Source organism: Phyllobates terribilis, unplaced genomic scaffold, assembly GCF_046119375.1.
Source record: "Phyllobates terribilis strain yellow unplaced genomic scaffold, ASM4611937v1 Scaffold_3__8_contigs__length_932513732, whole genome shotgun sequence".
Classification (NCBI taxonomy): domain Eukaryota; kingdom Metazoa; phylum Chordata; class Amphibia; order Anura; family Dendrobatidae; genus Phyllobates; species Phyllobates terribilis.
In genome coordinates, this window is record NW_027362763.1 from 328,532,954 (window position 1) to 328,557,726 (window position 24,773).

Sequence of the window (24,773 nt, forward strand, 5' to 3'; positions counted from 1 at the left end):
TGTGCACACACGTGTCCTCTATATGTTTTCAGAACCCTCTTATCTTACTATATTGGTAAATCTGCCCCCCCCCCCAAGGCATTAATAGATACATAATATAAACATAATTATATATTACGCTTTCTGAATACAGTTAGATGTGTTTTTCAGGATTACGTAAATGATTTGTCAGCTGATTCTAAAACTCCTGGAAATTTACCAGCTCAAGATTGATGAGAATATGTAGTAGAAAAAGAAATTGTAAAATGATCTTACATCCATCAGGATAGTCTCCATCTGGACCAGTGTCAGCTGTCGGAGTGCAGAATTTTGCTCTGATCCAGTCTCCTTCATCAGTATTTCCATGCCGTTGTGTCCAATCACAGAATGGTTTAGAATTATCATTAAAATTGCAATATATTATGTTATCTGAAAATATGAAATAAACATTTCATATATAAAGCACAGCTCAGTATTTTGCATGTCTGTTCAGCAGAAGTCTTGTCCTTTATTACTTGAAAAAGTAGCCAAATAAATTGCAAAATAAAATTAAAGTTTCCAACACATTGCATTAAAAGGCCAGGTTTTTGCTTGAGAGCAGCATGATATAAGGATGGAAACCCTGATCCTAGAGATGTGTCACTTACTGGGCTTCTTGCTGCAGTTTTGGTAAAATCAGTACTTTACCTGCTACAGATCTTCCTGTTCTCTGAATCATGAGCTTTGTATAGCCCTGCCCACACCATTGATTGGCAGCTTTCTGAGTACACTGTGCATAGGCAGTATGCTGCCAATCAGTGGTAGGGGCGGGAATAAATTAAGCTCATGAATATGGAGGACAACATGGCAGCAGGTTTATTAGTCCTCTAGTGATAATCTCCTGCTTCATTTTATTGAAACACTGAAACCACAGCAAGCAGCCTAATAAGTGGCACATCGCTGGAATCAGGATCTCTGCCTCTACATTATGCTGTGCATAAGTAGCACAAACCTGGTGACACATTCTCCTTAATTGTAGTGGTTTTCATTCAGTAACTAAACACTTGTTTCCCATATTTCAACACCCTGCATAATGTTCTTATCATAAAAGCTGCTCATTGCCACACATTCTGTACTTATCCTTTAACCTGTGCTATGTCAGACTGTTATTAAAGGGAAAAGACAAGGAAGCCGCACGGAATAAATGGTTACATATTTGCTATCTAAGGGCAAAGTTTATTTTTGTTGAAATTAAATGAAGATGATTAGAAGGTGAAGTCCACCGGTTACAGCCTTGACGTTAATACAAATCTAACTTCAATCAAGGGAAAGAGTCGTCGCGTCCTACATTTCTATCTGGATCCTACAAGCTCTGCTATACACTAAATAATGTACTGCTGGTCCAGATTATTTCTTACATTGGTCTAGTCACATCATAATGCAGATACTAGATGTGGGAAATACAATTGTCTGGGCAGTGATTGTTACATACCTTCATCTGGGTCCCATTGAGATGACACATCCCTTTGATTCGCCCTTAAAAGAAAACATACGTTTAATGTAAAGAAGGAAATGGTCATTCCAATATTGACAGTATCTTTAGATCTAGTAGTCCGGTATATATATTCATATACTTTGCAGGATATACATAATGATTTTGGTAAGCACTAATGGTATGCAACTCTGGATCTGACAGTCTATTTAAACAGGCTAATTGTAAGATTTTCCAATTAACAGCCTGCAATATCCCAATGAATAAGCACAAAATGCTTGCTGTCCAGTGAGATAAATTTTAAGCTTAAAAATTACTGTTCTCGGCAGCACATTGTAAACAGGCTATGAGCTGCAGATAACAAGATGTTCTTTCCACACAGAACGATCGTATTAATGATTGCTCTGTGTACATAAAAGTGTGGACGGCCAGTCTAAAACGGATTGTATGTTGCCGATCAGCAGTCATTAAAGCGGTCGGACTGTCTAAATGAGCCCTAACTAGAAAAATTATGAAAAAGAAAGGTTTTCATGTATAGTGCCTTATATAATGTCATAATCTAAAGGTCAATCAGCTTCACATGAGATAGGGAAACTAGATTGTGAGCCAGACAAGAAACGGATGTGAGTGATAATAATGTATGGTACTGAAGACAGTGGAAAAACTGTGAACATTGCCCCTAAAATTCAGCTTTTGGAAAGGATTAAAACTGGGTAAATGTAAAAACATAACATAAAATAAGCCTTTTTTTCCAATATGGAATATGAATCATAAGGACTACCATAAGGAGTGCTGCAGATCCTAACCCAATGACTAAGGGTTCATTGAGACATCAGTTTTTCCCGTACAAGTTCTATTCATGTTTTTTATGAATAAAACTCATAGTCTATGGGGCTGTTCACATGTCCGTTTATTTTCGCTGACTAATCAGCAAAAAAATAAAAGAGACTTCTCCGACTTTTATCAGCCTTGGACCGATACATTCACCAAACTCTGATCAAAAACACTTATGAAACTTGGACCGTTTTTTGCATACTAGAAAAATTACTGACATCTGAATGAGGTCTATCCAGTGGTAACAGGTGACTTAACCCCTTTATGACGTATAGGTACGTCATAAGCCACCTCCCGTCTTTGGTATAGGCTCCGGCACTGAGCCCGCAGCTTTTCCGAAACGTGACAGCTGATCTGATCAGCTGTCATGTGCCCCTTACAGCTGCGGGTGGAATCACGATCCATCCACAGCTTTTAACATGTAAAATGTTGCTGTCAATCTCTGACAGCAGCATTTAACTCACGCAAACCAGATACAACATTGGCTTCACTATTGGCGCACCTGTCACATGATCGCGAAACCCCTGTTGTTGTCATAGCCAATCGGCTATGAGCAGCGTTCGGCGACCTTAGCAAATGAGCATTTTTGTTACACAAAGCAGATCAGATAATCGCAGCTTCTATTCTCCCATGGAGACTATTGAACCATGAAAAAAGCAAAAAAAAAGCTTTTAAAAAAAATTAAAAAATACAGTATAAAAGTTCAAATCACCCCCCTTTTGCCCATTCAAAATAAAACAATTAAAAAACAAACAAAAAAAAAAACATATTTGGCATCGCTGCTTTCACAAACACCTGATCTATCAAAATATAAAAAGAATTAATCCGATCAGTAAACGGTGTAACGAAAAAAAAATCAAAACGCCAGAATTATGGTGTTTTGTTTGCCGCAATATTGCAGTAAAATACAATAACATGGTAAAAAAAAAAAACAATTTCACTTTCTTTGCAATTTTGCCGCACTTGGAATTTTTTCCCCATTTTCCAGTACACTGTATGGTAAAATCAATGGTGTTGTTGAAAAGTACAACTCGTCCCACAAAAAACAAGCTCACACATGGCCATATTGATGGAAAAATAAAAAAAGTTATGGCTCTGTGAAGAAGGGGAGCAAAGAACAAAATTACAAAAACAGAAGGTGGTAAAGGGGTTAAAGAAGCACTCCCAAAAAATGTGTATCCTCTTAATATATTACAGACTTAATATTATATGGCACTGTGCTTATTTTGCCTTTCTACCCAGCTAATTCTTCTCTTTTAAATTAGGCCTGTCACATCACGAGTAAAAACAAACTAGCTTAACCCTTCTAAGCTCTATGTAGAAACAAGCAGTCTCTTTTTCCTGCATGAGTCATCATCAAGTCCCTGGCAGAGGGGAGAAGAGGAAGAGCTGGGTCAGGAGTTTAAGAGGGGGATGACTCATGCAGGGACAAGAGACTTCCTGTTTCAACATAGAGAAAAGAGAAGAATTAGCTGGGTAGAAAGGCAAAATCAGCAATTGTAAGTACACAGTGTTATATAATATGATGACTGAAATATATTAAGTGGAAAAAAACTTTGATGGGAGGAGGAGTGCTACTTTAGAGGGTGACATGAGATAAAAAAAAAAAAGTATCCTTCTTATAATTTTCCAATTACAAAACCTAAATAAATACAAAGCAATACCAGATGCAGCTCCTGGACAAGCGTGGAACTATTTCTGTCTAAAAAAGACCATATCTTTTCTCTAATATAATGCAGCCACTTTAAAGACCACTTATTTCTGGAAAATATAGATAATAAAACCGCATTATAAATAGTGATAATGGGAAATAAAATGCACTTAATACACTTATCACTGGGAGTTAACTAACGAACATTATCTAAAACTCAGAATATATATTACGCACAAAGCTGGGAGAAGTTTTGCTAATCTGCAAAGTGAGGCTGGTTATCTGTTACCTAAGAGTAGCTGTCATGTACAATAGGGATGGTGGAGGTCAATGTCTTATGACAACTGTAATGAACTTTGGCTAATATATTATGACGAGCTATAATCTTAGATAATGAAAGATGAGATCAGGTTTATTATACTATGTGCTATCTAACAAGTCTTGCTTCAGTACAGTCTTCTCCAACTGGTCCCATCATTTTAACAGTGACAATTACTAGGACTGTAACCCAAATGACATGTAATGTATTTCAAATCACTTTTGGCAACAGAAGGATCTGATAAGAAATGATAAATGACGCCTAGATCCAAACATTAATGCTTCTTTCTTAACTCAAACTGGAGCCAGCAGTCATTTATATTGCTCTCCATCTTCATTCCTTGCCCAATAATAATTATGGCAGTTTCACAATATTTTATGGCAGCCATTGCTTAGTGTTCGGTACAGGTACATTAAAACAATACATTTCAATGTTACACTACTGAACGCCAATTCAGATATTTATGAGAGTTTATAGGGCAGATTCATCATTTGGGAGTTTTTTAAGTCACTTTTTTTTATCTTGTGGTTTTTGGGTTTTTCTGTTCTAAATTCTTCAAATTAGTGGATGTGGTTCAATTATTATTTTGGGTTCTTTTTTTACTTTTTTTTTTACCTTTTTTAGAACAAAAATGTCGCTAAAATGTCCCAAAATTTGCAGTAAAATTTTAGGCAACCATAAACGACTCCAGAAGGAAAAGTGGAGTACATTCAAACAAAAAATGTTGTGACCTTTTAAAAATTTGCAATTGATGAATCGGCCACAAACCTCTGGAAGCAAAAATTACGCCCACATTGGCAAACGAAAAAAGTGAACACGTATAAAATAGGCTTAAATTAAGGAAAAAATCAATAGAAGAATTTGGCGTGAATCAAAAACAAGTTAAAGGAAACCTGTCAGGTACGATAATGTTATTAACCTGCAGATATGGGGTTAATCTGCAGGTTAACAGGATTATGAGGTTGCCCGGCTGCAGTACTCATGGGAAAATAAACCTTATTTCTATCGAGAGCCACCAGCTTGCAGTCATGCAGGCTTGCCTGGAGCAATTACAGTCACCGATCATAGCACTGAGAGCAGCGGCTGTAAGCACACCCTAGCACTGACTGACAGCCAGCTCTGTACTGATGCACTGTTGTGCTGGCTCTCAGTCGGTGCCGTAGCGTGCTTACAGTCGCCACTCTCAGTGTTGTGACCGGTGACTATAATTGCTCTGGATACGCCTGCATGACTGAAAGTCGACAGCACCTGGGTCATTTTTTCCCGGAAGCTGCACTTTCGGGATTGCAGCCGGTCACGTTCAGAATGTAATTAACCTGCAGATTAACCCTATATTTGCAGGTTAATAGTCTTGTTGGACTGGATAAGCTCCTTTTAGAAACATCAAAAAGTAAACAAAAAAAGGTTAAAACTCAATAATGAATGGAACCTTATGGCCATAAAATACACATTATAAGGCTTTTGCTGGAAAAGGATGGGTCGAAATCAAATTCTGTAAGTGCATTTAATCACAATTAAGATTTAGCAATCATTATGAAAATTCATCTCCAATTAAATTGCTCAGTGTATTTGTGCATGTAATTGTCATGGTTACCAATAAATGTTTTGCAATTTACTGAATGTCAATTTGGAATACCCATTAGCATTTACAAATGCGTCATGTGCTATCTTGTTATTTACACATTGCTGTAAATGAGAACTTGGCATTGGGATACTCAAACAATCCTTACCAACCAAAATGGAGAAGATAACCAATAAAGTCAACAGACTGACCAATCTATACACAGAAAGAGATGGTCTTCATGCCAGGAAAAAGGACAAAACAAAGAGAAAGATCAGAGACAAAGATCTTTTAGCTCAACTAAAATGCATATAAGTCACATCAAATGTATGGAGCAGTAATAATGCCGATATAGCAATCCAACAGAGTTAAAGAAAGTAGAGAGAAAGGAATGAGACAATGTAAGTAAATATATGAAAAAAGGTAAATTACAGATTTCTGATAACTTCATTCTCTTACTGCAAGATTAGAAAAATGATAATTCCTTCTAGGCAGAACTTTACTCATTCAGACTTCTGAATAGGAAAGGCATATACACTCCCTGACAGAAGTTATGTCGCTTATCCATGTTATGTAAATAAAAGCTTATAACCTGACGTTAAATTCATCCATTGGTTTTAGAAATTACTCTTTTGAAAGCTGAAACCCTCCCAAATTTGGTTTAGGTTAAGAATATAAATTGGCATCAATGCTGAAATATTGATCATTTAATGAACACAGAATGGTCAGATTTTGGCAAGACAAAAGTTTTGTCGCCTGGTGATATAATGCACCCAATTCCTAGTTTACATCCTCACCAGTGCTCAGTAAATGATTGGTTAATTAGTGGGTGTGTATAAAAAGAAACCCAGCAACCCAGACCTTCACTTTAACTGCAACTTGAGCTCTGACAACATGCCAAAAATCCACCCTTCGACCAAAGCTTTGATTATCAAGAGGCTGAAGACTAGATCCACTGCAGAGGTGCCTGGCACCTTTAATGTGTCTTAGCTTCAAGTACAAAGAATTAAAAAAAGATTTGAAGAGACTGGAGATGTGTTTCACAAGCCCAGGTCCAACAGACCCAGCAAGACAACTGCTCAGGAGGAACGTTTGTTGGTTAGAAAATCCAAAGCAAGCCCCTCTTCCACTGCAGCAGAGCTCCAACAGACCGGGTCACCTCAAGTCCCTGTGTCAACTAGAACAGTTTGTAGGATTCTGTCTCGAAATGGCCTCCATGGTCGAATCAGTGCCCAGAAGCCAACACTAAACATAAGGCAAATAAAAAGCATTTGCAAAGTCCCACAGCCTGCTAAACAGATGGACGCTGGAAAAGTGGCAGAAGGTGGATTTCTCTGATGAATCTTCAGTAGAATTACACCACAGCCGCTGCAAATACTGCAGGAGACCTACTGGAGCCCGTATGGATCCAAAATACACCCAGAAAACAGTTACATTTGGTGGTGGAAAGATCATGGTCTGGGGTTACATTCAGCATGGGGGTGTGCAAAACATTTGCAAGGTGGAAGGCAATATCAATAGCCTAAAATATCAAGAAGTATTAGCTACCTCTTACATTCCAAATTATAAAAGGGGTCAAATTCTGCAGCAGGATGGTGCTCCATCTCATACATCCATCTCTACAACAAAGTTCCTCCAGGCAAAAAAGATCAAGGTGCTCAAGGACTGTCCAGCCCTGTCACCAGACATGAACATCATTCAGCATGTTTGGGGTTGGATGAAAGAGGAAGCTTGGAAGACAAAACCAAAGAATCTAGATGAACTCTGGGAGGTATGTAAGACGGCATTCTCTGCTATTCCTGATGACATTGTTGAACCGCATGGATGCAGTCCTTCAAGCTCATGGAAGTCACACAAAATATTAAATATGACTCTAATAACAGCACAACTTCATTCACCAATGTTATGCAACATATATTTGTATTTTAAGATAATTATTTGTTTGAATATCACATTACTTTCTGTGGGCGACAAAACTTTTGTCTTGCCAAAATCTGACCATTCTGTGTTCATGAAATGATCAATATTTCAGCATTGATGGCAAATTATTTTCTTGACCCAAACCAAATTTGGGAGGGTTTCAGCTTTCAAAAGAGTAATTTATAAAACCAATGGATAAATTTTACGTCAGGTTATAATAATAATAATAATAATCTTTATTTTTATATAGCGCTAACATATTCCGCAGCGCTTTACATACATTATTGTCACTGTCCCCGTCGGGGCTCACAATCTAGATTCCCTATCAGTATGTCTTTAAAGTGTGGGAGGAAACCGGAGAACCCGGAGGAGAACCCGGAGGAAACCCACGCAAACACGGGGAGAACATACAAAATCCTTGCAGATGTTGTCCTTGGTGGGATTTGAACCCAAGACCCAAGCGCTGCAAGGCTGCAGTGCTAACCACTGCGCTACCGTGCCGCTTTTATTTACATGGATAAGCGACATAACTTCTGTCAGGGACTGTATACAGTATATACAGTCACAGCTACAAAACCAGATAACAGAAGGCAAATACAGTTTAAAATATAGAGTTCTTCATACCAGGCATCATAATACTGAGGTTGGCAGGACATGCAGTCTATGCTACAGCACAATCCATTCCTGTGGGTGAGAGAATTGGCATCAGCTCAAGGGAAAGAAGAGAGTTATGTTGGTGATAAGTTGATTATTGTGGTATCATTGAGGGATATTATAAATGGTGGACTTCATGACTACTGAAACGTTGTGCTACTTGCTTACAACTTTGAATTTTACAACTTTTCTGGTACCTGCTAAGAATATTGCATACTAGACTAAAATTGAACCTCCTGCAATGCTCTTCTCTAAGCATAGTTTAGGGATTTTTTTAATTTAGAGGTCTGACTAACTATCTTATTTCCACGTAGCTTTAAAGATTTGACAGAATTTTGGTTGCCAACAACCACCACTAGAGGGAGCTCACTCATTTAGATGTATTGTAGACAGCTCCCATTGAGTTTAGAGCTAGCATTTTATATATATATAGATATATATATATATATATATATATATATATATTTATATATATATATATATATATATATATATATGTTCACAATAATCCCAGGTCATTGCTGTAGACACCTACTTTATTTTATTGTTTAACTTTTTGGGTGTGGGAAGGGAAGTATGAGATTTGAATTTCTGTAAATCAGAAAAGTGGAGCAATGGCACCGATAAAGACAAACTGGCTAACAAATTGAGCCATAGTGCTGCCATCAATAGCAAATACTAAATGTCAAAACATGAGATATTGTTAAACTTGTTAAACTGCTTGAAAAAAAAACTAAATTATGAAACTGTCAGTAATTTATTGTACAAAACTTAACATCCTAATATTCTTTATGGCAAAGATACTCGACCGCTCCTCTCACATGCACACTTGGTTATTCTGACAGTACATGCTTTCTGAATAGGGAGAGTGGAGTAAGCAGGTCAGGATTAGAGATGAGCGTTGTTCTACTCGAACTGTTCGCCAATCTCAAATTCGAGCTGTTTTGGGCGGTGTTCGAGCCGTTCGGCGAACACGAACAATTTGAGAAAAATTCGGCAGTTCGAGGTTATGTTCGATAACTGTTCGTGCACCAAAATCATAACTGGATTTTTTCTCAGTAATGATGAAAATTAATGTTAATACGCAGTTTGAGTGTACAGCGGGGTGGGGGGAGGGGCAGGGGATGGATCTCTGCAGGAACAATGAAGATCTCCATTTTTTTTTCTCTTTCCCGCATTTACAGTGGGGAGGTGCAATCTGTCAGCCTATCAGCAGCGCACACACGGAGCAAAGTGCTTTTTTTCACACAAGCAAGGGCATGTGTCATTGGCAGTGTATGTCACATGTCCTTGCCCTATAAGACCAAGCCATTTTCCCCGTCGCCACCATTTTCTCACTGCTGCAGCTGCGTGTTAGACGGCACCGCTGTTGCTGTGTGCGCTATACCTTGTTAATTTCAAGCCAATTTTCGCAAAAATATACAGATAGCTTGGGAGTAGGGAATAGTTGTGATTGCAGTCCTTTTAAGGACTAGGTTACAGCATTTCCTACGACTTTTATCAGGCAGGTCTGTGCTCTTAAATAGATAGGTTGTGGGAGTAAAGACTAATTGTAATTGGAGTCCTTTTCAGGACTAGGTTACATCAGTTCCTATCAGTTTTTGCCAGGAAGGTCTGTGCCAGTGCTGTGCAAGTTTTTTTCACAGCATTTGGCTGAATCTAGCAAAGCTAATCCTTTTTGGCCTATTGCAGAGTGTGTTAGTCAGTGGAGTAGCCTATCTGTGTTGCAAGATATACCACCTGTGTATAGAATACCAATTTTTTTACTGCACCTAGTGAAGTAAAATCTTTTGGGCATAGCATCATTCTATTAGTCCATCTATACTGACCTCCATCAGGTTGCAAACTGAATCTAATTTTTTTCTGCATCTAGCTCTGAAAAAATATTGGGCTTCTAGCTGTGTGTGGGTCTTGTTCTATTAATCCATCTATACTGACCTCCATCAGGTTGCAAACTGAATATAATTTTTTTCCGCATCTAGCTCTGAAAAAATATTGGGCTTCTAGCTGTGTGTGGGTCTTGTTCTATTAATCCATCTATACTGACCTCCATCAGGTTGCAAACTGAATCTAATTTTTTTCTGCATCTAGCTCTGAAAAAATATTGGGCTTCTAGCTGTGTGTGGGTCTTGTTCTATTAATCCATCTATACTGACCTCCATCAGGTTGCAAACTGAATCTAATTTTTTTCTGCATCTAGCTCTGAAAAAATATTGGGCTTCTAGCTGTGTGTGGGTCTTGTTCTATTAATCCATCTATACTGACCTCCATCAGGTTGCAAACTGAATCTAATTTTTTTCTGCATCTAGCTCTGAAAAAATATTGGGCTTCTAGCTGTGTGTGGGTCTTGTTCTATTAATCCATCTATACTGACCTCCATCAGGTTGCAAACTGAATCTAATTTTTTTCTGCATCTAGCTCTGAAAAAATATTGGGCTTCTAGCTGTGTGTGGGTCTTGTTCTATTAATCCATCTATACTGACCTCCATCAGGTTGCAAACTGAATCTAATTTTTTTCTGCATCTAGCTCTGAAAAAATATTGGGCTTCTAGCTGTGTGTGGGTCTTGTTCTATTAATCCATCTATACTGACCTCCATCAGGTTGCAAACTGAATCTAATTTTTTTCTGCATCTAGCTCTGAAAAAATATTGGGCCTTCTAGCAGTGTGTGGGACTTGTTCTATTAGTCCACCTATACTGACCTCCATCAGGTTGCAAACTGAATATATTTTTTTCTGCATCTACCTCTGAAAAAATATTGGGCTTCTAGCTGTGTGTGGGACTTGTTGTATTAGTCCATCTATACTGACCTCCATCAGGTTGCAAACTGAATCTAATTTTTTTCTGCATCTAGCTCTGAAAAAATATTGGGCTTCTAGCTGTGTGTGGGTCTTGTTCTATTAATCCATCTATACTGACCTCCATCAGGTTGCAAACTGAATCTAATTTTTTTCTGCATCTAGCTCTGAAAAAATATTGGGCTTCTAGCTGTGTGTGGGTCTTGTTCTATTAATCCATCTATACTGACCTCCATCAGGTTGCAAACTGAATATAATTTTTTTCTGCATCTAGCTCTGAAAAAATATTGGGCTTCTAGCTGTGTGTGGGTCTTGTTCTATTAATCCATCTATACTGACCTCCATCAGGTTGCAAACTGAATATAATTTTTTTCTGCATCTAGCTCTGAAAAAATATTGGGCTTCTAGCTGTGTGTGGGACTTGTTCTATTAGTCGATCTATACTGACCTCCATCAGGTTGCAAACTGAATATAATTTTTTTCTGCATCTAGCTCTGAAAAAATATTTGGGCTTCTAGCAGTGTGTGGGACTTGTTCTATTAGTCCACCTATACTGACCTCCATCAGGTTGCAAACTGAATATATTTTTTTCTGCATCTACCTCTGAAAAAATATTGGGCTTCTAGCTGTGTGTGGGACTTGTTGTATTAGTCCATCTATACTGACCTCCATCAGGTTGCAAACTGAATATAATTTTTTTCTGCATCTAGCTCTGAAAAAATATTGGGCCTTCTAGCAGTGTGTGGGACTTGTTCTATTAGTCCACCTATACTGACCTCCATCAGGTTGCAAACTGAATATATTTTTTTCTGCATCTACCTCTGAAAAAATATTGGGCTTCTAGCTGTGTGTGGGTCTTGTTCTATTAATCCATCTATACTGACCTCCATCAGGTTGCAAACTGAATCTAATTTTTTTCTGCATCTAGCTCTGAAAAAATATTGGGCTTCTAGCTGTGTGTGGGTCTTGTTCTATTAATCCATCTATACTGACCTCCATCAGGTTGCAAACTGAATCTAATTTTTTTCTGCATCTAGCTCTGAAAAAATATTGGGCTTCTAGCTGTGTGTGGGTCTTGTTCTATTAATCCATCTATACTGACCTCCATCAGGTTGCAAACTGAATCTAATTTTTTTCTGCATCTAGCTCTGGAAAAATATTGGGCCTTCTAGCAGTGTGTGGGACTTGTTCTATTAGTCCACCTATACTGACCTCCATCAGGTTGCAAACTGAATATATTTTTTTCTGCATCTACCTCTGAAAAAATATTGGGCTTCTAGCTGTGTGTGGGACTTGTTGTATTAGTCCATCTATACTGACCTCCATCAGGTTGCAAACTGAATCTAATTTTTTTCTGCATCTAGCTCTGAAAAAATATTGGGCTTCTAGCTGTGTGTGGGTCTTGTTCTATTAATCCATCTATACTGACCTCCATCAGGTTGCAAACTGAATATAATTTTTTTCTGCATCTAGCTCTGAAAAAATATTGGGCTTCTAGCTGTGTGTGGGTCTTGTTCTATTAATCCATCTATACTGACCTCCATCAGGTTGCAAACTGAATATAATTTTTTTCTGCATCTAGCTCTGAAAAAATATTGGGCTTCTAGCTGTGTGTGGGTCTTGTTCTATTAATCCATCTATGCTGACCTCCATCAGGTTGCAAACTGAATCTAATTTTTTTCTGCATCTAGCTCTGAAAAAATATTGGGCTTCTAGCTGTGTGTGGGTCTTGTTCTATTAATCCATCTTTACTGACCTCCATCAGGTTGCAAACTGAATATAATTTTTTTCTGCATCTAGCTCTGAAAAAATATTGGGCTTCTAGCTGTGTGTGGGTCTTGTTCTATTAATCCATCTATACTGACCTCCATCAGGTTGCAAACTGAATCTAATTTTTTTCTGCATCTAGCTCTGAAAAAATATTGGGCCTTCTAGCAGTGTGTGGGACTTGTTCTATTAGTCCACCTATACTGACCTCCATCAGGTTGCAAACTGAATCTAATTTTTTTCTGCATCTAGCTCTGAAAAAATATTGGGCTTCTAGCTGTGTGTGGGTCTTGTTCTATTAATCCATCTATACTGACCTCCATCAGGTTGCAAACTGAATATAATTTTTTTCTGCATCTAGCTCTGAAAAAATATTGGGCTTCTAGCTGTGTGTGGGTTTTGTTCTATTAATCCATCTATACTGACCTCCATCAGGTTGCAAACTGAATATAATTTTTTCTGCATCTAGCTCTGAAAAAATATTGGGCCTTCTAGCAGTGTGTGGGACTTGTTCTATTAGTCCACCTATACTGACCTCCATCAGGTTGCAAACTGAATATATTTTTTTCTGCATCTACCTCTGAAAAAATATTGGGCTTCTAGCTGTGTGTGGGACTTGTTGTATTAGTCCATCTATACTGACCTCCATCAGGTTGCAAACTGAATCTAATTTTTTTCTGCATCTAGCTCTGAAAAAATATTGGGCCTTCTAGCAGTGTGTGGGACTTGTTCTATTAGTCCACCTATACTGACCTCCATCAGGTTGCAAACTGAATATATTTTTTTCTGCATCTACCTCTGAAAAAATATTGGGCTTCTAGCTGTGTGTGGGTCTTGTTCTATTAATCCATCTATACTGACCTCCATCAGGTTGCAAACTGAATCTAATTTTTTTCTGCATCTAGCTCTGAAAAAATATTGGGCTTCTAGCTGTGTGTGGGTCTTGTTCTATTAATCCATCTATACTGACCTCCATCAGGTTGCAAACTGAATCTAATTTTTTTCTGCATCTAGCTCTGAAAAAATATTGGGCTTCTAGCTGTGTGTGGGTCTTGTTCTATTAATCCATCTATACTGACCTCCATCAGGTTGCAAACTGAATCTAATTTTTTTCTGCATCTAGCTCTGAAAAAATATTGGGCCTTCTAGCAATGTGTGGGACTTGTTCTATTAGTCCACCTATACTGACCTCCATCAGGTTGCAAACTGAATATATTTTTTTCTGCATCTACCTCTGAAAAAATATTGGGCTTCTAGCTGTGTGTGGGACTTGTTGTATTAGTCCATCTATACTGACCTCCATCAGGTTGCAAACTGAATCTAATTTTTTTCTGCATCTAGCTCTGAAAAAATATTGGGCTTCTAGCTGTGTGTGGGTCTTGTTCTATTAATCCATCTATACTGACCTCCATCAGGTTGCAAACTGAATCTAATTTTTTTCTGCATCTAGCTCTGAAAAAATATTGGGCTTCTAGCTGTGTGTGGGTCTTGTTCTATTAATCCATCTATACTGACCTCCATCAGGTTGCAAACTGAATCTAATTTTTTTCTGCATCTAGCTCTGAAAAAATATTGGGCCTTCTAGCAGTGTGTGGGACTTGTTCTATTAGTCCACCTATACTGACCTCCATCGGGTTGCAAACTGAATATATTTTTTTCTGCATCTACCTCTGAAAAAATATTGGGCTTCTAGCTGTGTGTGGGACTTGTTGTATTAGTCCATCTATACTGACCTCCATCAGGTTGCAAACTGAATCTAATTTTTTTCTGCATCTAGCTCTGAAAAAATATTGGGCTTCTAGCTGTGTGTGGGTCTTGTTCTATTAATCCATCTATACTGACCTCCATCAGGTTGCAAACTGAATCTAATTTTTTTCTGCATCTAGCTCTGAAAAAATATTGGGCTTCTAGCTGTGTGTGGGTCTTGTTCTATTAATCCATCTATACTGACCTCCATCAGGTTGCAAACTGAATCTAATTTTTTTCTGCATCTAGCTCTGAAAAAATATTGGGCCTTCTAGCAGTGTGTGGGACTTGTTCTATTAGTCCACCTATACTGACCTCCATCAGGTTGCAAACTGAATATATTTTTTTCTGCATCTACCTCTGAAAAAATATTGGGCTTCTAGCTGTGTGTGGGACTTGTTGTATTAGTCCATCTATACTGACCTCCATCAGGTTGCAAACTGAATCTAATTTTTTTCTGCATCTAGCTCTGAAAAAATATTGGGCTTCTAGCTGTGTGTGGGTCTTGTTCTATTAATCCATCTATACTGACCTCCATCAGGTTGCAAACTGAATCTAATTTTTTTCTGCATCTAGCTCTGAAAAAATATTGGGCTTCTAGCTGTGTGTGGGTCTTGTTCTATTAATCCATCTATACTGACCTCCATCAGGTTGCAAACTGAATATCATTTTTTCTGCATCTACCTCTGAAAAAATATTGGGCTTCTAGCTGTGTGTGGGACTTGTTGTATTAGTCCATCTATACTGACCTCCATCAGGTTGCAAATTGAATCTAATTTTTTTCTGCATCTAACCCAGCCAATAGTTTTGGCCTAATACCACAGTTTGGCCACTCAGCTCTGCTCGGTTACCATCCATTGTTTTTTTGTGCAAACAACTCCAGAGTTGTGAATTAGTTAACCACCAAAATGAGTGGAAAAAGGCCTGCTGCTGGTGGAAAGGGGAATAGGCGTTTTGGGAAGGGGAAAAAAGGTTGTGTCCGTGGGGTAGGTGTTAAAGCAACAGTAACATCTGCAGAAGAAAGACCATCTTCCAGCCAAACTAAAATGTCTACTTCTTTTAGCGGACAATGTGATAAGATCCCTTTCTTACGGCCACGCCAATCGCTACAAATTCCAGATGAGGCACAAAAACAGCAGGTGCTTCAACGGATATCAAGTGCTCCTTTAAGTGTGCTCTCCTCCACATCAACTTCAACATCACAAATACTCCAGTCCTCAAAGGTGTCACCCAAATCGCACTTGCTTCCTCACAGCTCCCAAATCTCCAGCTGCCCGTCTGAGTATGAGGTAGAACAGATGGTTGAGTCTGCAGAGCTGTTTACTCATACTATAGCCTGGGAATCAGAGGTCGACTCCAGCGCTTCTGTGAATCCAGACGAGGAAATGATCTGCACTGATGCCCAGAATCTTTATGAGTCGCATCCAGGACCAGACGCAGAAGGTTCTGACCATAATGTAGACCCTCATTCCCAAACTGTAACTCCTGTTGGTGGAGACAATGAGGAAGACGATGATAAGACTCAAATACCTGATTGGAGCGACAACTTTAGTTTTTTGTCAGGGCAGGAACAGGTTGGCTCTGAGGACGACGGGTGTGATAACACACAGGGTGATGATGATGAGGTTGGAGATCCCACTTACTGTCAACCCACAGTCAGCCAAGAGATGAGGTCAGCAGAGGAGGTGGAGGAAGATGCTAGTGACGACGAGGTCAGGTTGCGCCTTCCTGGACAGAGACGTAGTACTGGAAGCACGTCAACAACTGCATCCTCAAACACAACTCTGCCTCTCACCACAAGTCGTGGTGGCTCTTCAGGTCGCATGGGTGCTAAGCCTTGCATAGCCTGGGCATTTTTTCAGATCGATAAAGATGACCCAACTCGTGTTATCTGTAACATTTGTCAGCAAAAGCTAAGTAGAGGCCAAAAAATACAGAGTTTGAGTACTTCATGCATGAACCGGCACATGGACATGAAGCATAAGTTGCAGTGGGAAGCTCAGTGTGCTACAATGCGGCCTAGCCGGCCGGGCCAACCATCGTCTGCCATATCTTGTGCATCCGCGGCCTCTTCATCCTCTGTGACTGGGGGGACAGCAGTCACACCTGTTTTGGGGCGCAGACCTGCCACCTCTTTACCCGCAACAGCCAGCGTGATTGGCAGGTCATCATTTTCTTTGGAGGTGGTAACACCAGCTGGTGTTGAGCGCTGTCCGACATCGATAGCGCCACCTTTGGATCAAGGCAACCTAACATGTCCGCCTGCATCTTCCTCACAGACCGGCAGTTTGCCGGGGACACCCTTATCAACCCCGTCTAAGCACAATAGCCAGCCCTCGGTCCCTCAGATGTGGACGAGTAAAAGACCATTTCCTCCTAGCCATGAGAAAGCTAAGAGGTTGAATTTCACCATCTGCAAGCTCTTGGCTACAGAAATGCTGCCTTTCCGCCTGGTGGACACAGAGGATTTTCGAGACCTTATGTCCGTCGCAGTGCCCCAGTACCAGATGCCCAGTCGGCACTACTCCTCAAAGAAAGGTGTGCCTGCGCTCCACCAGCATGTCGCACACAACATCACCGCTTCTTTGAGAAACTCTGTGTGTGACAGGGTGCATTTCACCACAGACACTTGGACGAGTAGGCATGGACAGGGGCGTTACATGTCGCTGACTGGGCACTGGGTAACTATGGTGACAGCAGGACAAGGGGCTGCTGTCCAAGTCTTGCCGTCCCCACGAGTTGTGCGTCAATCCTCTTTATGTCAAAGTTCCTCCACTGCTTCTGCCTCCTCAACCTCCTCTCGGTCTTCCACCTGCACCCAAAGCCTGTCTGGTCATGCCACAAGCTTTCTAACTGCGCAGAAGGGATCCTGCACACCTCCTTACTATGCTGGCAGTAGGGCTCAACGTCATCAGGCGGTTTTTACATTGAAATGTCTGGGAAATGTGAGTCACACAGCTGAGGAGTTGTGGTCAGCTCTGGAGAACCAATTTCATGAATGGTTGTCTCCACTGGACCTGAAACCAGGGAAGGCCGTGTGCGACAATGCTGCAAACCTGGGTGCGGCCCTTCGCCGGGGCAATGTCACACACGTGCCTTGTATGGCTCACGTGTTGAACCTGGTTGTCCAGCAATTTTTAGCCCACTATCCCAGACTAGATGGCCTTCTGCAGAGGGCACGGTCGCTGTGTGCTCACTTCCGCCGTTCGCATCCCGCAGCTCAGCGACTTACATCTCTACAGAAGTCGTTGGGCCTGCCACTTCACTGGCTAAAATGCGATGTGCCTACCCGGTGGAATTCAACTCTGCACATGTTGCAGCGACTGTGGCAGCACCGACAAGCCCTGGTGCAATACGTTCTGACGTATAGCCTGGGCCAACGAGATCCAGAGGTGGGGCAAATCACGCTGGAGGAGTGGTCTCAGATCAGGGACCTATGCACCCTTCTGCACAGTTTTGAAATGGCGACGAAGATGTTTAGTGCTGACGATGCCATTATCAGCATGACTATTCCGGTGATTTACATGCTGGAGCACATGTTAAACAGAATTCGGAGTCAGGTGGTGGCACAAGAGGAGGTGGAGGAAGTAGAGGAGGAGGAGTTGTATGCGGAAGGGCTAACATCTGCAAGGTCCAGACGGTCGGCAGCACCAAGGCGGCAGGCATGTGAGGGTGGGGGAGATGGTTTTACCAGGGCGCATGGTAGCAGCCAAACTAGTGAGGAAGGTGCAGGAGCCCAGGAAGAAGTGGAGGACGAACTGATGGAAGACTCATCAGATGAGGGAGACCTTGATCACATTTCTGTTGTGCGAGGTTGGGGGGAGAGGACAGAGGAAGGAAGCATGATTGTTACCTTGCCACCAACACAACAGGGACTTGGTGCTCCTGGATGCGCAACACACATGAGTGCCTTCTTGCTGCACTACCTGCAACATGACCCTCGAATTGTGAGAATTAGAAATAATCCTGACTACTGGGTTGCCACACTGTTAGATCCCCGGTACAAAAGTAAATTTGCAGAAATTATTCCTGCCATAGAAAGGGATGCACGCATGCAGGAGTATCAGCAGAGACTGTTGCAGAATCTTACATGTGCTTTTCCACAAAATACCAGTGGTGCACGTAGTGAATCTCACAGTTCCAACTTGCCAACCGTGGGACCGTCAAGTGTTCAGCACTCAAACCGTAACAGAACCACAGTATCTGCTGGTAACATCAATTTTGCGGAATCATTTCACCACTTTTTTAGCCCATCCTTTGCAAGGCCACAGGAGACAAGAAGTCTGACACATAGTCAACGCCTAGAGACGATGGTACAGGAGTATCTCCAAGTAAACATTGAAGCCATGACTGTGTCACTGGACTCTTGCTCTTTTTGGGCTTCCAATCTGGATAAATGGCCGGAGCTAGCCACTTACGCCTTGGAGATCTTGTCATGCCCCGCAGCCAGCGTTCTGTCTGAACGTGTGTTCAGCACTGCTGGTGGTGTGCTGACAGATAAGCGCACGCGGCTCTCCACTGATAATGTAGACAGACTCACGTTCATAAAGATGAGCAAATCATGGATCCGAAACGACTTTTCTACCCCTGTGTCATCCTGGGGAGAGTAAAAGCTTGATGATTGGTTAAAATCACCCTACCAACCGTTTTAAGCTTTCAAATTACTAATCATGTTTATCTGTATCTTGACTGGAAAATAATTTGGGCTTTGTAGCAGTGTGCAGCACTGATCCTATTAGGCCATCTATACTAAAGCTTCACCAGATTTAAAATTAAAAATAATTTTTAGCTGCATCTAGCCCGGAAAATAATTTTGGGGCTTCGAGATGCGCAAGACACATAAGTGCCTTCTTGCTGCACTACCTGCAGCATGACCCTCATATTGTCAGAATTCGAAGTAATCATGACTACTGGGTTGCCACACTCTTAGATCCCCCAAACTTTTCGATCAACCTTTTCATTTTAATAAAGACCAAAAAAATGGTCATTTTTGAAATTATAAGCATTAGCAGGTTGTTAGAAACTGAAATCAAACAGTTTTCAACTCAAAACTTTATTCTAGGTGATGTTACATTTTCACATAGGACCCCTTGTTCGAAAGGAGCTTCTGAACTCTCTCGTCCATTGAATTTGTCAGGTTTTGGATGGTTTCTGCTTCAATTGTTTTGCATCAGGACAGAATACCCTCCCAGAGCTGTTGCTTAGATGTGAACTGCCTCCCGCCATCATAGACACTCCTTTTAATGATGCTCCAAAGGTTCTGAATGGGGTAGAGGTCAGGGGAGCATGGGGGTCACACCATAAGTTTGTCCCCTTTTATGCCCATATCAGCCAGAGATGCAGATGTTTTATGTGCAGCATGAGATGGTGCATTATCATGCAGAAAAATGATCTTGCTGTGAAATACACGGTTCTTCTTCTTGAACCATGGCAGGAAGTGCTGTTTGAGAAAATCCACATACATTATGGAGTTCATCTTTAGCGCCTTCAGGGATCCTAAAGGGGCCGACAATCTCTCTCCTCATGATTCCAGCCCAAAACATTACTCCACCTACTCCTTGTTGGCGCTGTAGCCGTGTTTGCGTGGGGTGTCCATCAACCAGCCATCCTCCACTCCATCCATCTGGACCATCGAGCGCTGCACGGCACTCATCCGTGAACAAAACTGTTTTGAAATCAGTCTTCATGTAATGTTTGGCCCACTGGAGCCGTTTCTGCTTGTGTGAAGTGGATAGAGGAGGTCGACAGGATGGCGTATGCACAGCTGCAAACCTCTGAAGGACCCTGCATCTTGTTGTTGGGGGGACGTTGGAGGCACAAGCAGCTTCAAAAACTTGTCTGCTGCTATGACAAGGCTTTTTGGCCGCTGCTCTTTCAACCTGACGTAATTGCCTGTAGGAAAGAGTCCTCAATTTGCCCTTATCAGCACGCACACGTGTGTACTGTGAATCAGCTACATACTTCTTGATTGCCAAGACACTTCATCCTGATCATCGCACAATGTTGATTGTAGTCATGCCTTGACCTAAACACTCCACAATTTGTTGCTTCTCAGCAGCCGACACATCCTTTTTCTTTCCCATTTTGGCAGAAAATGTAGGCTGCTTAATAATGTGAGACAGCCTTCTTAAGTAGTCTTGCCTTTCATTGGACACACCTGCCAAACTAATTAGCACAGGTGTCTGCAATTGCTTACAGTGATATAAAGAGCCCTGACACACATCACCATCAATGAGTTTAACTGACAAACAAACAAATTCTTCCCTTATCACTCCTAAACACTTTTTGCATAATAATTTGGAACGCAGTGTACATGTGCTTTTCCACAAAACACCAGTGGTTCACGTAGTGAATCTTACAGTTCTAACTTGCCAACCGTGGTCTGTATGGAATTGTTCAATAAAGGGCCCAAAATTAAGATAACATAGATGGGAGAGGTCTCTATGAATAGGAATTCCTAAGTATTTGATACCCTGTGAGGGCCAGGCAAAGGGAAAGTTGGACTGGATGGAATCCTATATGGATTTGGGGAGGGAGACATCGAGGGCCTCAGACTTCGCTGCATTGATTTTAAAATTTTACCATGTAACAAAGTGATCTATTTCAGCCATAACAGCAGGGATGGATATATGTGATTGAGTGATATATACTAGGACATCATCAGCAAATAGAGAGCACTTGTACTCGGTGCCTCCCACCTCAATCCACCTAATATTGGGGTTATGGCGAATTGATGAGAGCAGGTGCTCCGTCACTAGGATATATAAGAGAGGGGACAGAGGACATCCCTGCCTTGTCCCATTGGTGATTGTGAAAGGTGATGAAAATGTTCTGACGCACCCCCTGGGCCTTGGGACACCCGGAGCCGGACCCTTTTTGGTGGATGCTGGTGGTTGTAGTCTTCGTGGCGGCGACCCGGTTCCGTGGCTCAGGGCGGTCAAACCAGTGGCGGAACTATTTATGTGGTTTTGATGTTTAAATGTCCGACTACGCCACCCGTGGATTGCGGTCAGAGTGAACCGCTGCTACAGGGCAGACCGCTGAGGCTGGTGTTGTGGGTGCAGCAGAGCGTAGCATAACTCCCCACGGGAGGAGTATAGCCTCAGGGCAGTGTATGCGGAGGATGGGGGTGATGGTGCAGGGCAGCAGCAGTAACGACACGGAGTCAGTGATGCAGTCCAGGGCCTTTACTCACAGTTCTTATTATCCAGACCACGTCTGCAGGTAACGGCTGCCCACGTCGTACTGTGCTCACCAGGTGAGGGGCTCAGACAACTCCCAGATAACTTTGGAGCACTTCACAGGACCCCCTTTGTGTGTCCTTTGTCTGGCCTTTCTTACCAACACTTCTGTCCGGCTGCCTCGGGCCTCCTCTTGGTAAACTTGGCGCCAGTTTCCCTGACCCTATGTGGTGCCTTCCTAGCGGGTGTAGCGAGGGGCTGCGCCACATAAAATGTCAGAGCCTCCGGTTTCTAGCTGAGGGTCGTTTCCTGCCTCCACTAGTTCGGGGACCGGTCTCCCCCTTTGGCCTGACCCCTCCACGCAGGTGGATTCGGGCGTGCGGTGGCGACTCGCCCGTCCGCACCCCTGGGATCCCTTCATTCCTCGTTCCTGGAGCCTTCTCCGCTCCTCTTCCTTCCTTCTCCCTGGAGCCTTCTCCGCTCCTCTTCCTTCCTTCTCCCTCTTCCAGGCCTGGGCCTCTGTTACTAGGCCCGCCTCCGGAGCAGAGCTCATGCAGAGCCCCTGCTCCCTGCCACTTCTGCTCAGACTTATCTGCACTGAACTAAGATGGTGCCCACCTTTTATACTCCCTTCTCAATGCACCCAGGAACTGCTTCCTCTCTGCTCCTGCACTACAGGGTTCCCCTTCCTCAGTGTTCCCTCCCCCCACTCCAGCCAGGGACAGGGACTGTCGTGCCCATCTCAGGGGCATATTGGTCGCCCTGCCCACGGCAATGTGGTGTAATTCATGCAGGTGTCGGGTCCTGATCCACACTCCATCCTTACCTGAGAGTGAGATATCACACCTCTGGGTGAGGTGCAATACGTCTGTAGCAACCGAGCCCTCAGGGTGCTACAGTTCCATTTATCTTCAGCCTAGGTGACGTATTGCGATACAGGGACGTGATTTTGGCTATAAAAGGGTCCCCTAGACACCTACCCCAAGCTTTTTAAGAGAATCATATATGGCGTGCCAGGAGACTCTATGGAATGCTTTCTCAGCATCCAACGAGAGTATCTAATTACAAATTTTTAACTGCATCTAGCCCAGGAAATACTTTGTGCCTAGTAGCAGTGTCTGCTAGTCAGCGGATTATCCCGGCTGTTAAGCAAGCTGCACCACCTGTAGTTTAGACACTTAATTTTTTCAAAGGAAATGCTTCGGGACCATGGGATACTTAGTGAAGAGCATCAGGAGGCACCCCAAGGCATAGGGGCTGGGACTGGCAGTAGGATGCCTTGCGGTGGACAGCCGAGCTCGATCCTTATAAAAGCTTTTTAACTGCAGCAGCTTTAGTGGACGCTACTGGAGCTGGAATTACCGCGGCTGCTGGCATGAGACTTGCCCTCCAATAGATCCTTGTAAATGGATTTAAAGTGTATTCATTCAAATTAGAGAGACAATTTAAATTAAAAAGCTTAGAGCTGCCTCCACCACAGGGGGGCTCGCTCGACCCACCAGCGGACAGGCACCAGTATTGGGAGAGGGGGGCTGGCCGTCAGGGTTCACCGCGGCTCTGGCACAAACCCGGCGACACGGAGGTGGCACGGGCAGGAGCGGACTGGCCGTGTCGGCTTCTCACTTTTTGGATTTTAGAAGGGCATGACATGCCTATATCTGTTTCTCCCCCTCCTTTTACTCCTCCACCTCTTTTATTTTCGCATGACTATATGTACTTGTCACTTTTCCATGTGTTAGTTATGTCTTCTGGGCAGTTTGTCAGCTTTTGGACACCTTTGAAGGTGTTTTCTATGTGTTTCTATGTGTTTTTGTTTGCCTGCCATTGTTTTTAACGGTGTTCGAAGGTGTTCGACGAACAGTTCGACGAACAGTTCGGCGAACACACGGGTGTTCGACGAACCGAACCGAACTCGAACACTACGGGGGTGGCTCAACACTAGTCAGGATGCTGAATATCTTCCCTAAGAACAGAAAGATAGCACATGTTGAAATCTCACAGTCTAATCCTTCTATTCCCATACACCTGCCATCGGGGACCATATTAGATGGTCCTCAGGTCTCCAAGATATTTGTAGGAGTAGATGGCATTACGCTAATGTGTATGGCTACCTTAAGTCTCAAAGATTATAGACTGCAGATACCACAATAGAAACTTACAGTGCTTAGTATATGGGGTATAATATATAGCATTTCATTTGTCATAAATTGTGCTTTGATTATAATCCTCATCATTGAGTTCAATGACTCAATGATTTTTTTCAAAAAGTAGCTCCTGTCTCCCTCACCACATTCTTTGCAATGATGACATCCATCAGGATTTCAGCAAAATGACAAAAAACTGAAACATTTGAAATGCCTTGATGAATTTTCTTAAAGGGTATTCCAACCAAGAAATGTACTCAAAGAAAAGAAACACCTTCTGCATTCATAATATGTCAGTAAGTTATATAGATTCTGACAATTATATATATATATATATATATATATAATTATTTACATGTATATGTCTATATATATATATAGATATATATATAGATATATGAGTATATCTAGTTATATATCTAAATATATATAGATATACTGTAGATGCATCTATATCTACATATATAGATATATATCTATATATAACTTCAGTTAATGTCTATATGTTTTATTAACATTTATCAGTAATGTTACTCACCCTAAGCCTTGTAGAATAAATATATGGACCAGGTACAGCTTGAATTTCCAGAAGTTCCCCATTGTTAGCATTATCCCACTGTCATACAACCAGCATGGTCTCTCTTCTCTCAGTCCACACTTGCAGGTAAAAAAGAAGGCTAAAGTCTGCAGTGATTTAAATGGTACAAGGTCTGGGAGGGGGCGGCCATAAAAAAATATTTATTGGAGT

The 24,773-nt window shown here is 41.7% G+C and overlaps 1 protein-coding gene across 50 annotated transcripts in view; it reads right to left on the reverse strand.

The window, feature by feature from the left end:
- Positions 1–24,714, reverse strand: part of LOC141259327 (IgGFc-binding protein-like) — a 187,511-nt gene extending 162,797 nt beyond the window's left edge. For 49 of the 50 annotated variants that reach the window (XM_073675146.1, XM_073675093.1, XM_073675139.1 and 46 more), the window contains exons 1-4: positions 24,564–24,714; positions 8,360–8,419; positions 1,451–1,494; positions 256–408 (exon numbers count right to left, since the gene is read on the reverse strand). In XM_073675146.1, the coding sequence (XP_073531247.1) occupies positions 256–408; positions 1,451–1,494; positions 8,360–8,419; positions 24,564–24,634 (328 nt within the window). In that variant the 5' untranslated portion in view covers positions 24,635–24,714. The remainder of the gene's footprint in view (positions 1–255; positions 409–1,450; positions 1,495–8,359; positions 8,420–24,563) is intronic. The other variant, XM_073675094.1, reaches the window with a different exon arrangement.
- Positions 24,715–24,773: the final 59 nt, after the last annotated feature.